General features: G+C 39.4%; 2 protein-coding genes across 6 annotated transcripts in view; both read right to left on the bottom strand.

Annotated features, from left to right (window-relative positions):
- Nucleotides 1-11,192, bottom strand: part of CEPT1 (choline/ethanolamine phosphotransferase 1) — a 57,313-nt gene extending 46,121 nt beyond the window's left edge. For all 3 annotated transcript variants that reach the window (XM_088674479.1, XM_088674475.1, XM_088674480.1), the window contains exon 1: nucleotides 11,036-11,192. The gene's annotated coding sequence lies outside the window, so the exon portion shown is untranslated. The remainder of the gene's footprint in view (nucleotides 1-11,035) is intronic.
- On the bottom strand, nucleotides 349-11,192 carry LRIF1 (ligand dependent nuclear receptor interacting factor 1). 3 transcript variants are annotated; one of them, XM_035122965.3, is made up of 4 exons: nucleotides 10,853-11,192; nucleotides 5,228-6,725; nucleotides 3,502-3,747; nucleotides 349-1,569 (listed from the first exon to the last, which is right to left on the bottom strand). In XM_035122965.3, the coding sequence occupies exons 1-4, from the start codon at nucleotides 10,939-10,941 to the stop codon at nucleotides 1,105-1,107; spliced, it is 2,298 nt and encodes a 765-aa protein (XP_034978856.3). In that variant the 5' UTR covers nucleotides 10,942-11,192; the 3' UTR covers nucleotides 349-1,104. The 3 variants fall into 3 exon arrangements, with proteins under 3 accessions (XP_034978856.3, XP_088530600.1, XP_088530597.1); XM_088674474.1 differs by having other exon boundaries at nucleotides 11,036-11,192; XM_088674471.1 differs by lacking the exon at nucleotides 10,853-11,192 and adding an exon at nucleotides 9,326-9,348.
- Nucleotides 11,193-15,141: the final 3,949 nt, after the last annotated feature.

Raw genomic sequence — 15,141 nt, 5'->3', positions numbered from 1 at the left:
AGTAATATTATGGTACCGCCAGTGTCAATGGAACTCAGGTGATGGGGCTGTCTTCTCTTACATAGCAAGAGGGAACTGAACAGTAGTAGGCAACTGAATAAAACAAAAAGTTGTTATGAGATGAACTTGTTTGTATATATTTTAGGACAACCAAAACCATTTAAACCACTTGTATTCATATACAATTCAAGGTAACTGGCTATTAATGGATTTCCAAGAATAATTAGCTAAGGGAACATATTCTATATGGCATTGTGGCCAATGGTTTAAATGTAACCGCATTTTGAAAGTGCCAAACAAACAAAGAACACTACTGGAACATTTTGTGGCAGGAATCTACATAGGCAGTGCCTTGATGAATACATTTTTACTGTCAGATATGTTCCAACATGATATAAAACATACCAAACTAGATGAGTAAGAATTATATTCAGACTAAACCAGAAGATACATACACTTCAACAAGGGCAAGAGCTTTACAAATAGGGGAAAGAGGTACCTCAGAAAAGAGCATGGCTGGCTGTCAGGCATCCTGAATACGAACATTACTGCACCACTTTGTTGCAGATCTCACCTGCTCTAATTAAAAACTGATCTGGGTGAAGTTAAAGAGTTGATTTTTTAAAATCTGGCTTTAGGAAATTCAAACAAACTTTTATCACTAAAGAAACATGATGAATTCAATACTGTTACCCCATTCATTGACATTTGATTCCAATTACCCAATTCAAGTAAGTTAATAGTAGCAATTTTTCTAGAAAATTCATCTTTCTGAAACGAACTTAAGCTGTTCCTTTTAACGTAAAACTGGGGGGGGGGGAATCATTTACATTTCATTCTATGAAACAACCTCAATAAACAACAAGAATATAAACTGCATTTACTGCAATAATGAGAGAATATATTGAACTAACAAGTATCACATTCTGCAAACAATACTCTGCTACATAAGTTCCTAGGCTTGAAAATGTTTATACTTGCACTCAATATGTAAACATAAAAAGTAGATTTTTTATTTGCTTTATATGCAAGAAACAAGAAATAACATTAACAAGTTGCAAAGGGGTTGCAGCAAAATTTGGGGCTAGGTAAGGACTAGGCTTCTCACGTCTGCTGCATTTTTTTACGAATTTCCTCTAGTGCTGCCTCTCGTTCCCTCAGCATGAGTTTAAGCTTTGCAATTTTTTCATCCCTTATTGTTTCCTCCAGATCTGGAGGGTTAATTGAAAAATCTTCTCTGAAAGAACCCTTGCATAAAGGAGTTTTATGTTCACTGTAGTGTAAAGCAGAGGTTGAAATTTTGTTCTCTTCATTACTTTGAACACAAAGATTTGAGTGAGGGTCCACCCTTTGAGAGAACTGCAGAATGCTTGTAGGATTTCCTTGCTCTGATACAAGTTGTGTGCAAGAGCTACTCAGGTTATCCACTACTGAGTCAGAGTTGCCACATTCCAAATTTGGTTTTGGTATGAATTCTATTTCTGTTTTCTGCTTCTTTGTATATTCTTGTATTGGTACCATTTTTGCCTTCCTCTTTATATTCAACTCTTCCTCCTGTTCCTCAGTTATCTGTATGTAAGGGGGGGGGGAAATATTAGTTAATACTATATTATTGCAACATTATAATTATTCAAAAAAAATAAAATATATAGTCCACAAAGCTATTTTATAAATTGAACTATTCTAATTGCTTAACTACCACCAATGTATTCCATGCCTTGGGATTGTATAAACCTCTATAGCCAATGAAAGTTTTCAGTGTCTATGGAAAAGGAAAATAAAAAAATTCCTTCAGTAGCACCTTAAAGACCAACTAAGTTTATATTTTGGTATGAGCTTTCGTGTGCATGCACACTTCTTCAGATACACAGATATGGAAAAGGAGTGGGCTATATTTGTATGAAAATATCCACCTAGCATCGTGGAATATGCCCTACTCACAAATCATGGTTTTTTAAAATAATAGTAAAAATTCATTAATGTTATTCCCCCCCCCCTTACTGCGACTCAATTCTGAAGCTCAGGAAGGACTGCAGCTCAGCAATAGAGCACGCAGAAAGTCCCAACCAATTCCTGGACAATACTGGGCTAGATTTTCCTAAAATTCTGACCTACAGTCCTAAAATCTACTGAACATGTACCAATTTTTGTTAATTTTATTTATTAACAAATTCATAAACCACTTCATATCATAAAACCATCCAAGTAGTGTGCAATATAAAAACCAGAATAAAACATGAGTTCTAAAAACATCATTTCAAGAAATAATAATACAATCTCTACAAATTCTAAAACATTAAAGCCATTTCGAAAAATTTAAAAACAATACAGTAAAGCTATTTATTCAGATACACTATTGTTCAATAAGTGACTTCAGAGAAAGGCTTCTTAAAAATGATTTAAGTAGGCGACTAAACATTGTGACACTAGGCTGTCTAATTTCAGCTACAGGTAGGTAGTTGGTCTGAGTCGAAGCAAAATAAAAAAAATTCCGAGTAACTAAGTTTTTATTTTGGTATGAGCTTTCGTGTGCATGCATGAAAGAAGAAGAAGAAGAAGTGTGCATGCACACGAACGCTCATACCAAAATAAAAACTTAGTTGGTCTTTAAGGTGCTACTGAAGGAATTTTTTTATTTTAATTTCAGCTAGTAACTGATTCCAGAGGGTTGAAACCGAAACACTAAAAGTCCAGTTTCTAGTACAGGTAATGACCATTTTAGGCATGTCCTGTTGATGTGTGATTGCCAACATGCAGGTCCTTATGTACCTGGTGGGGTAGGCAGCGCTTATATGTGCTCCACTGATGCATGTGGGGGCTGCGAACAGAACTCCCCCCCACAAAATTGTCACCACCTGTACAAAAGCACATTTCTGGGGCAAGGTTGTCCTTAGGTACCCTGGTCCCAAATTGTTTAAGGCTTTAAATGCTAAACAACAAAACCTTGAACCACACTTATTAGCATATTGGCAGCCTATGCAGCTCCCTCAGCCAATATTTTCTATGGTGTTGATGGAGTGCCGTAATCAACAATTCTGCACCAGTTGTAGCTTTTAAATATATGTCAAAATATTTCCCAAGTTAATATAATCAAAGAAATTACTTTTGAGTGCCAGGGCCCCATGAAGATTTTTCACAATACCTTTTCTCATTTTCTCTACCTTTCTTGGACTTGTTTTCCCTCACCCAATTTACTCCACCCATCCTCTCGGGATCCTTTTTCTTTTTGTACACAGCATACTCATTCTCCCTTCTCCATTCATTTTTCTCTGCTTTACTACGTTTCCACATGGCTCATTCTATACCTATTAGTTTATTCCAAACCAAACAGAAGTTGGTCTGCTTGCTCAGCAGTTACGAATATTTTGAAAACACTGCGACATAACAATAGCTCAGCCAATCATTGCAAGACGCTTCAATGACTGAGTAACAATACTGATGAATATGAAAATAATTCAAATAACAAAATGATATGGTGAGAGACATAAACATTTCGGATACCTCTTTCTTTTCCTCAGGTCCAGGTTTAATAGGTACTGCCGGTGACAATTTGCAAGAGTCACTCATCTGTACATTGTTGGAGCACACAACCGCTTCTGATTTTCTGAGAATAACTGATAAAGGAATTCTCTGCAGATACACTCTCTCTTCTCTATGCAGGCCAAACTTTTTTCTCAACTCAAGGCGGTGTTTTCTGTGTTTCCTTTGTTGGATCTGAGCAGCCACTCCTGCAAGTATCTTCTCCATCTGAAATAATAAACGTTCATTATATATGGTACCGTAAGCTTGCCAGAACATCACAATGATTAAGGGTATTGTACACAAAGCTTTAATTTGGTGTGTGTGGGGGGGGGACCTCCAGGACTCTCAATCCAACACTCTGGACTCTCCCAAGTCATGCTCCTCCTCAAGCCAGACCCCTTACTAGCCCTGTTCCATAGCCTTCATGAGTGGTCTTGTCTGGCTTGAACATGTGATTGAGCAATGATAATGCCTACTGCTCACCTAGATGGAGAAATGTTTGCATGTAGAAACCTCTGGCTTTTATGTGGTGAGACTGTAACAACTGTTACTGAACCCATTTTGCTTCTGGCTCCACTCAGTTTACCTCTGAACCTGCCCGCCACTGGTATATAGCCCCTGGAAGATTGTCTGTGGCCGGAAAAGGTGGGCAGGCAATCCGTGACACTCCAGGTGGTGTTCGACTCACAACCCACAACAGACCCAGCCAGCATGGCCAAGTCATCAGGGAATGATGGCAGTCCAACATCTGAAGGGCCACAGGTTCCCCAGCCCTGCTGTAAGTGATAGCCCTAGAATTGGATAGCCTTGGACACTTGCTATTTGTGAATGCTGGTTTGTAGCTTGAGGAAAACTAACTTCTTTTTAACTTCCTTCTCCAGTGCATCTTATCTGTGCTTTTTGGAAACAAATGGAGACATTTTTGTTTTGACAAGGTTTTCCAGCTAGATGGAAAGGTCTCTTCTTTAGGTGTTCATTTTGTGTTGTTTTTAAATCTGTATTGTTTGTGTGCCTTTAAAAATTATGTTAGCTCTTTTTAAGGATATGACTGTAAATCGCTTCGGGGCGTATTACTGAATTGCCTTCCACATATGTATGTATAAATAATAAATAGCTATGGGGTTGTATTGAATTTAACAGAACGCGCTCCCCCTCTTAAATCTATTTTAGTGGTGTCCACAACCTTCCAGAGCAGTTCCGGGGACAATGCAGGGTACACGTACTGAGAGGAGAGGGGTGGAAGTCCTGTTACACTATTATAATCCTTGTGTTTGTACAATTATTTAGTTCAATACTGCCCCAAGTAAACAAACAGGACCCCTTCCGAACTGCCAGAACATTGCCCCTTTGGATCAAATATCAAAATTGTCCAGGGCAAGCAGTACGCCTAGCCCCAACAGCTTGGTAGCTTGCATGGTAGCTCTATTTCAGAGCCTCTGTATCTAATACTATAGACATCAACAAAGTATTTTTTGCTGGAGAAACACAGAACCTTACAACAGCGGATGGTTCAGATTTTATTTCTTTTCAGTGAAAGACTTGAGGCAGCAGGCAATGAAACCAGTTTCACTTTTTTTTTTTACTCTCGCTTCTCAGATGGCCTATTAAAATCCTCCCTATCAAAATAATTATGTAACAGTACTCATTTAAGACGACTCAAAGACAATTGCACCATTGGTACAATATAGTCTAACGAGAAAGTTACCTTTTGATCTTGCTCTTCGGAAGTACCATGCCTTGTAGATGGCTGTAAAGCAGCAGCAGGTAATTTTGGAGACATAATTTTCTGTAAGCCATGCTTTAACCTTTCTTTTGTGACTAATTTTTTAGCAACATTTATCCCAGCTGGGACGTTTTCCGGTGTGGACACTGCCTCAGGTTGGCTGGTGCTGCTTACTTGCAGATTCCCATGTGGTGGTGTGAAAGATGGAGACGTAACTTTAAAATTCTTTAGTTCAGACTGTGGGAAAAGTCTCATATTCTCACTGGATTTTGGATCCTTTGCACAAGGGGCAATTCCTTTGTTCTTCGACAATACTAGATTGACAACTTGGTTGGTTATTGTACTATCTGCAGCTGAATTAATTAACTGTAATGTATTTTTTCTGAAATGTGTTTCAGCACCGAGCGATACTTGCTTGCTACATTTGCTTGCTGATGTCACAGTGGACTCTTTCTTAGTCAGTAAATACACCTTCCCATTGAACATCACCAGAGCATTATCATTAATCGAGGGCATTTTTGCTTGGCTTTCATTCAGGTTGTTCGAACAAGTAGGCAGAATACTGGCAGGGTTGTTTTTCCCGTCTTCAGGATTAACCAATATTTTTAAGATATTTGATGCCACGCTGTTTGATGACTTTACAGGAACAAGGCAGGATGCCGATTGTGGGTTTTCTTCGACAACCCACTTCATAGGAGATGATTGGTTTCCCAGGCTATCAGATGTTGCCAGGGCAGAACTACTGGCTGCTGATTGTGCCATTGTCAGCATCAAAGATTTTGAAACTTCCCTGACAGGCTTTGGACATAAATTTGGCAATGGTGTTGAATGTGTTTTCACTGTATTTACTGGTGACACATATATAACAGTTGATGCGTTTGTAACTTCACATGTTCGAGAGGCATTTGAGGCTGCTGTGGCCAGTATCTTCTGTTGAATTGTTGGAGGCAAAAAAGAAGCTGGGACAGATTTTACTTCTGCGTGAGCTGGTATTTGGAGGTGATGTCCAGAGGGCACTGCAGGACTCTTCACAGTAACTGGGTGTTCTTTATTCAAAGGTACATATACTGCACAGCTCTTGTGTGGGGAAACTAGGGTAGCATCCTTTTCCAAGGAATTATCAGCTGAATGATAACTGCTGTGAATGCTAGAAGGTGGTGGCGTAGTTGGGTTCTCTTTTGCAAGAGGAGCTACTTCCATATTTTCCATTTCTTCCAATGGCTTTGGTAAAATTAACTTTCCAGGAGTAGCTGTCTTAAGTTCAGAAGCTTTAACAAATGAAGACGGAGTTATATTTGTAAACAGGTCCTTAAGATGAGCATGACCAGACATGGAGTCTTCCCCTTTAGCATCAGAGATGACTGGTGGCTGAACCAACGACACAATGTTTCCTATACGTTTAGAAAGTGGAAGCAATTCCAGAAGGTTTTTTCCATCCAGCCCAGTAGTGTGAACTACTTTGTATATATGACCTGTAACACTTGAAGGGGAAAACGTCACATAAATAACTATCACTCATACACTATTATTATTTCACATTAAACTCTATGTCCTGTGGACGGTACGTCTACATTGAACATATCAGAGGCTTATTAGAATCAAGCCAACAACTGAAAAGCATCCTGGCTAATTTAGAAGGCAAAACCAGTGTAATTTGTGTTATTTGTTAGCTTATAGTCATAACAACATGGCATGCTTCATCACTGATCACGTCATCAGATTTTTTCCCCCAATGGAAGCCTTTATACAGCTACATGCCGGGTAAAAAAAAAAAATTAGAAGGTGCTCCTACTAGAGATGGGATAATTTCTGCCTTCAGTGCCCTTGCTGACGGCACATAAATTTCTGTCAAGAAAAAGACACCAAGCCTAACAGATTCACTCATTCAGTCTACAACACTGAAGCACCAGGGGGAAGCACACTTTAATAAAAGGTGCAGAAAGGAAGGGCTCCCCTTTCCAAAGAAAGATGCTCACTTGCCTCATTCAGTTTGCCATTTATTTTTGAGGCAGAGAAGAAAAATGGGAAGGTACCAATTGCAGGAAAAAGAAGGAAGACTGCCTCCAAGTGTTCAAGATCTATTTATGGGTCCAATATATTTCAGACAGAGTTATTTCTCAGGGACACTCTTGAACAGTCAATTGCAACAGTGTGTAGATAACAGGTTCAAACTAGTTGTTCAAATGTGCTCCTAAGGAACAACCCGTCTTGAAACACTGGGAGGTCATTATTAAAAAAAATGTTCTTGCACACTTGAGAATCCCGTGTTATCTTCAAGGCACTACTAGAGCAAGAGAGTGGAATCAAAGCAGCTGGAGAAGGGGCAGAGGCTGAAGAAAAAACTGGGTCGGTGGGGTGTCCCTTTTCCATCCTTGGGACTCTGGGAAACTCACCAAACCTCCTTCACCTGAAGCTGTGTGTGGAGAGTGCAGTTGACTGCTTAATGGGGCACAACTGTGGGCAGCCTCAGGAAATGCCATCTCCCTTGGTGCCTCTCCATAAAAGCAAGCCCTCTCTATGGTACAATAAAGCAGATGAAGGAGAAGGGGGCAGAACTGTGGAGAAAGAACTGTGAGTAGAGGGGTGGCTAATGTTTATTTATTTATTTAATACAATCTATACGCCACTTGATTAAAAACAACCTCAAAGCAGTTTACAAATGATAACACAAATAAAAAACAAATTACAATGCTATTTTAAAACGCAACAAATTAAAAACGCAACAAACGCAACAAACGCAACATATTAAAACAAATTAAAATTACTTCAGCTTTCTAAGCATCTAAGTGTGTCAAAACAGGAATGTTTTTAGCAGGCACTGAAAATAGCATAGTGAAGGCACCTGCTTGATCTCAATAGGCAGGGAGTTCTAAAATGTAGGCGCTGCCCCACCAAACATTAGAGTCCTTACAAATGTTAAACAGGTATTATTTGTCACCTGTAGTAGTACCAATTCCACCGATCAAAGTGGTCAAGTGAACACATGTAGGGCAAGGTGATCTCATAGGCAAATTGGTCTCAAGTTGTTAAGAACTTATATACTACCAGTAACAGTAACACCTTGAACTTTACCCAGTAGCAAATGGGCAACCAATGCAGATCTGCACCTTCCCCCCAAAACAGGAATTGGCAATTGGCTGAAAGCTGTTCCAATCCAAAGGAAGTTCAGGGTTTGAAATTAGCAGAGCACCAGGCACATTTTGCGCCTAAAGGTTCTCCATTTTGCAAGCACCTCAAAAAGTCTGGGTGCCATTTTTGCACTTGGTTGACACTCAAGGATTACTGAAATGTACATGCTTTGAAGCCTCAAAGTATATGTTAAGAATAGATAATGAGTTTAACAATAAAGAGTATAGAGTGTTTTGAAAACTGAAGTATGGTACCAATATGTTTATTGTAAACACTAAATTAAACATGTATTCACATTTTCTGCTAAAAATGTGTCACTTATGTGAATTGCGTATTAATTCATGCTTTTCAAAATCATAAATAAAAAGTGTTGCCAACCCACCCACCCCGTGATGACTAGACATTCTGTCTTGGCTCCCATAACCCAGGTCCCAGAAGCCATTTGGCTCCTAGCTTTTCTATCCCGGTTTCTAACACTGAAAGGAAGGGCCCAGAGCTGGTTTGGTTAGTAGTGGTCACACAAGTGACTTACATCACTGCCTCTTTCAAAGCTGAAGGAACCACCCCCTCACATAGCAAAGCATTAACCACACTCTGAACCCAACTAGTCAGTCCCCTCTGCTAGATTTGATAAACCAGGAGGGACAGGTGTTGAGGTGGCACATGGTCAGAGGCACTGCCACCAGCACCTTGTCCACATCAGCTGACTGCATAAGGTGAATCTGATCCCACAAAACATCCTGAATAGCAACAGTGGGTACTACAACCAGAGCTTCAGCAAGTGAAGAGTCAGTATCACACCAAAGTTTACTGGCTTTATCCTTAAAGGATTCTAGAGGTCCCTCCCCCATACAAGGAGTTAGTAACCTCTAGACTGTGAGAGATGGGCAGCTAGTAGAGGACACAATACGAGCTGCAAAATGAGCCACCGTGTCAACCATTTCATCTCACCATTCCATAGTGAGGCCAGGGCTTCAACAGGCTCATCAGCTTTCTCCACTGGAAAATCCCCCAGAGCACTCCAGAACACATCCAGTTCCATCAGTCTCCAAGGGTGGGGTATTCAAATGGGCCCACCACACTTACACTGGACTGCCATTGTCAGTCCAGTGGTCTAACCATAACAGCGGAGTGTATTGTCTACCCCCTATCTTCAGTCCATCCCTCATATCACTTGGGTAAAAAACACATCAAATGTGTGCCCTGCCTGGTGTGTTGGACCGATAACCATCTAAGAGAGTCCCATGGTTGTAATAGAGGCCATGAAGTCTTGAGTTTGCCTAACAGCAGCCTCACCCAAGTCTTGGTAATCCAAGCCAGATGAGCCCACTCATCCCCAATCAAAACGTTTTATTATGGTTTTATTGTTGACTGATCTGGTGTTCAACAACAGCACCTCCTGATCAGAGGACTGTATTTTTCGATTAAAGGAAGCAGGTGGCGCTGTGGGTTAAACCACAGAGCCTAGGGCTTGCTGATCAGAAGGTCGGCGGTTCGAATCCTTGCGACGGGGTGAGCTCCCGTTGCTCAGTCCCTGGTCCTGCCAACCTAGCAGTTCAAAAGCACGTCAAAGTGCAAGTAGATGAATAGGTACCGCTCCAAGCAGGAAGGTAAATGGCGTTTCCGTGCGCTGCTCTGGTTTGCCAGAAGCGGTTTAGTCATGCTGGCTACATGACCTGGAAGCTGTATGCTGGCTCCCTCGGCCAGTAAAACGAGATGAGCGCTGCAACCCCCGAGTCGGTCACAACTGGACCTAATGGCTAGGGGTCCCTTTACCTTTACAGTTTGATTTTTTAAAAAAATAATAATTGTTATTTCAGCCTTCCCATGTATACTGCTTAGAGATACGGTCTATTAAGCGGTATAGAAATGGTGTAACAAAACAAGAAATAGAGCAAGGTAATGAAACCAGTTTCGGAGGCTAGTCTCCTGTTTTATGACACCACTGAATTCCAGATAAATTTTTAATCCATTATCATTTTGCTTAACCACTACGAACAGAGCTGGGGCAGGGCACTATTTTGGTTGACAGCCTACTGTGTGTGCGCGCACACACACACATCTTGTTTGTTTGTCTGTCTGTCTGTCTGGTGGCAAGGACAAGAACCTTCCCCGTAACTATTACTTGGGGGAAACCACTCAAAAAGACTGATCGCGCTTTCACCGAGCCAAGCGGAAGAGCGGCGGGTTTCCTGCTTCAGCTGTTTTAGGCGCAAGAAACCGCCAGGGGGCATCGAAGAGCGCACAATGCAAGCACCCAACGCTACGCGGCGCTGTGGTAGTTTCAGCGCGAGGGCCAGACAACGACGTCGCGGCAACAAAGGCTTTGCTTCCCCCCTCAGATTCACGTCTCCGCCGCCGCGAGCATCCCCTCCCCCGCCGAAAGGATCCGAAACCCGATACTTTCAAGCGCTCTAACCCGCTGCCCACCCCCCAAAACAAGGCAGACCTGATGGAGATGCGAAGCCCGCTACTCACCAGGGCGAGGCGGCGGAAGCGCCGGACCCCTCGTGCCCTTCGCCCTTCCTGTCCTCGCTCTGAGCTGCCCCCAGAGGCATTCGGGACATAGTGAGGAGGAAAACGGAGCCCAAGTGCCTCAGTTGCTTTCCAGCTGCCAACTTTCCCCTACCCCCGCCGCTAGTGTATTAGTCTGAGCCCAACCTTGTGACGTTCTTCCGACTTCGGGGAGCTTCCGTCAAGGCTACTGCATCCGTCTCCGGTGCGCTTATTCCTAGGCACCACTAGCTGGTGCTTTCTTGCCTATCAACTTCCGCCATGTTCCTTCTTGCTTCCGTTCCGCTCGCCACCGGAAGAAGGCGGTTTTTTTGCCCAAGCGTGTCAGTTTACAGCTTCCGGGAAGTCGCCAGAATGACTTCCGGGTTGCAGCTAGCACTTCCTGTTGGGGGATATTATTTTAAATGGCTTTAAAACTGGAACTGTTGGCTCTGTGTTGTCACACACCGCAGTGCTACTTTCTCCTGGTGTCTTTGTTTCCAGGCTCAAGTCTAACTAAGGCTGAGGAACCTATGAGATGGACATTTTCAATTTTTTAGAGTCTAATTTTGGTATAAAAGATTCATAATAAAGCATACTTAATTAAACTGAGCTAATTAGTTCTTTAACAGATAATATGTTCAGATTTCACCCAATGTCCTAAGTTCCCATCATTCAGAGACTTTAGTAGTAACTGAACTTATCTAGTCTTCATTTCAGGCATCAAAGCTGAAAATAAAGTCCAAAGCAGTGGCTCATGACCAGTGGGGAAATGATTATAGCACAATCATTACTTCATCTTTTCATTTTGAACAGCGAACAAAGATTTGCAAAATTTCAAAATTTATCTTAATTGTACTATTAACTCCAGTTCACACGAACAATTTTCTGTTGAATGAATCAACTTCTATTTATTTATTCCTCACTGCCCTCCACATTACAACTGGTGAGATTTGAACAGTCTTAACCTGCCATTTTAGTTTCAGATAACTGAAATAAGAGACAGGATGAAATGTAACCAATAAAATCTTATTTTATGGTTTAGTGTTGTTTTTATTTTGAATTATATTTGAGAGGCACCATAAGCTTTTTGGTGCTCAGGACCTCTAACGGTATTGATCTGGCTCTGGTCCTGATCCTGCAGGTGGTAAACATAGTTGCTTATTTTTGTATCCATAATGAATAATGTGGAGTGGGAAGAGAGAAGTGGGGACAATGTGGAAAGAAGAAAGAAAATCGCAGGCATTTATTCCCAAATATGTGTGCATTGGTTTGTCGCCTACAAAACCGAACAATAAACACCTCTCATGGGAGGGCTCCCTTTAACAGAAACTCCTCATTTTGTAAATGATCGACACTGATATAAAGATTTTAACAAAAATGTTGGCAAATAAGAGTACAAGTAGTGATGTTGTCTATTATAATAAATAATCAGGCAGGATTTATATATCAAAACAAAATACTAGGCAAACATCATACAATATTAGACCAGTAATAGATTTAATATAATTAAAAATAAAGGCCAATTTGTTATATTATCATTAGATGTTGAAAAAGCTTTTGATAACATTTATAAACATTATATGCAGGATGCATTAAATAGATTTCAATAGATCCAAACAGGTTTCCTTTGGATCACGATACATTATGACATACCTACATCAAGAGTTAAAACAAATGGCATTATGTCCAAAACCTTTCCCCTATATAGAGGAACTAGATGAGGATGCTTCCTATGCCCTTTTTTGTTTAATATCTGCTTAGAACATTTTGCCTGTGGTGATAGACAGCTTAGTGAGATTTGCAGAGCAGTTCACAACTCAGTTGAATATAATTTTGTTTTATTACTGGATGATATACTTTCGTTTATTACAAAATCTCACTCTAGTATACTAAGGATGATGCAAACAATATACTTTTGGTCAAATTTACTGGCTACTCTATTAACTGGCTTAAATCAGAATTGATGCCAATAAGTGAAAAGGTGCTCACTTACTCTTTTAATAAATCGAAATTCCCTTTTTGTTCAAAATCCATTAAATATATAGGTATTTTAATACCAAATGACATAACCCAGTTATGTAATATTAATAAAATAATCAAAAATGTTTATTTAGATATATATAGATGGGAGGCACTAACCCTTACCCTTTGTGGAATGGTTCTCAAAATGAATATTATTCCCAGATTAAACTATATTCTGAAAGGAATTCCAGTTCATATTCCGGGAAAATCATTTATAAAAAATAAACTCGTTATTAAGGAAATGCCTATGGGTTTCTTCAACTCCCAATATTATTGTTGTTTAAAAAGCAAGTACAAATTAAGGAGGATTTGGCATTCCAAAATCGAAATTATATAACCAAGCTTACTTATTGTCAAATACTAGTTACTGGAAACCCAAAACTAGTGATACTTTTCTGACATGGGCAATCCTAGAATATACATATATAGCTCTTTTATCAAAATACACTAAAACCCAGGATTTGCCTGAAACATTTTTATCAGTTAGAAAGATATGGAACATTATGTCTCATAAAAAATGCATTTGACTATTTTCCCCATTCTGCACTGACTTTCTGGGGAATTTCTACTTTAACACTTGGGGTGGGGGGGGGGGAAATGGCAGGTGTGGCATGAAATTTTAAAATGAAATTTGGATATAATTTGCCTACAGGAGACTCATGTTGCAAGGAAACATGAGACAATTTTGACTAATAAGAGATTAGGGAGTCAATTTATTGCATCAGACATTTCCAAAACATGTGGAATTGCTTGAACCACAATTAATTCAAAAGGCTGAGAAAGGGAGAAAATTGATGGTCCAAATTAAAGTTCAAGGAGAAAAAATAATTTTGGTAGGGATATTTGCGCCAAATGAAAATAAATCAAAAATTTCCCAAGAGTTAGAAACAGAATTACTAGATTTTGCAGATGATAAATAATAGTGATGGGGGACCTTAATGGAGTCCCATCACTAGAGAAGAATAGGACGATCAGGAAAAAATACATGAAATAAGGCAGGCTTCCCAATACTTTTTCGAAATGATAGAAACAGTAAAATTGATGGATATCTGGAGAGTTAAGCACCCGTTTGAAAAACAGTTCACTTTTTTCTCTCATGTTCATGGAACCAGTGCTAGACTAGATGCGGTTTGGGTTTCTAAGGAATTGGAGTCAAGAATTTAAAAAATCGAAGTATATCCAAGAACATTGTCAGATCATAATTCTATAATTATGGAAATACAAAAAGACACTCAGTCCACCATTCGGTGGAGACTGAATGAATAAATATTGGATGACAAAGTTTTTCTGGAAAAGATAAAAAAGACAATAAGAGAATATTTTGAACAAAATTTGAATAATGAAACCAAACCCCAAATAGTCTGGGACGCCAGCAAGGCAGTGGTGAGAGGCCTATTCATCCAACAAAATTCAATTAAAAAGAAGATAACAGAGAAGAAAAAGAAAGAGATCTTAAATAAAATAGCAGAAAAGGAAAAAAGTAATAACAACACCAAATAAAGAAACAGCAAAACTGGCGATAAAATTATTACAATCACAATATTCTATGGTAATTAATGAGGAAATAGCATGGAAAATTTAAAAAACAAAACAGATTTTTTTTGAAAACACTAATAAACCAGGGAAACCTTTGGGATGGCAATTGAGAAAAAGTGAACAAAACAATTATGTGAATCGGATAAAGCTTAACGGCAGAACAACTGAGAAAGCAAAAGAAATAAGGGAGGCCTTTGTAAAATATTTTACTGATCTTTATTTTAAAAAAGAGACAAGAAAATTTGACAATGATAGAAGATTATGTTAAAAATAGTAAGCTACCAAAGATAACAGAGGAGCAAATGAGAGTATTAAATATGAAAATTTCATCCCAATAAGCAATAAACCAAACAAAGGTAGGGAAGTCCCCAGGGCCAGATGGAATAACAGTCAAATATTACAAAAAAAAACAAAAAAAAACTGAGTGAGCAGCTTGTGAACTCTTTGAAAGATACTATGAATGAGGCCTTGAAAACGGGGGAAGTCCTGGAAACATGGAAAGAACCTATATAACTTTGATACCAAAACAGGATTCAGATGTGATATTCGTAAAAAATTATAGACCGATTTAATTATTACAAATTGCTTGCATTTTTTTGACAAACAGATTGGAAAAAAAAATCTAAAAGATTTTATTCATCATAGTCAATCTGAATTCCTTCCAGGCAGACAAATTAAAGATAATATTAGAAATGTTCTTAATATTATAGAAT

Source organism: Zootoca vivipara, chromosome 7 (assembly GCF_965207765.1).
Source record: "Zootoca vivipara chromosome 7, rZooViv2.hap1.1, whole genome shotgun sequence".
Taxonomy (NCBI): Eukaryota; Metazoa; Chordata; class Lepidosauria; order Squamata; family Lacertidae; genus Zootoca; species Zootoca vivipara.
This window is presented reverse-complemented; position numbering and strand designations above follow the sequence as displayed.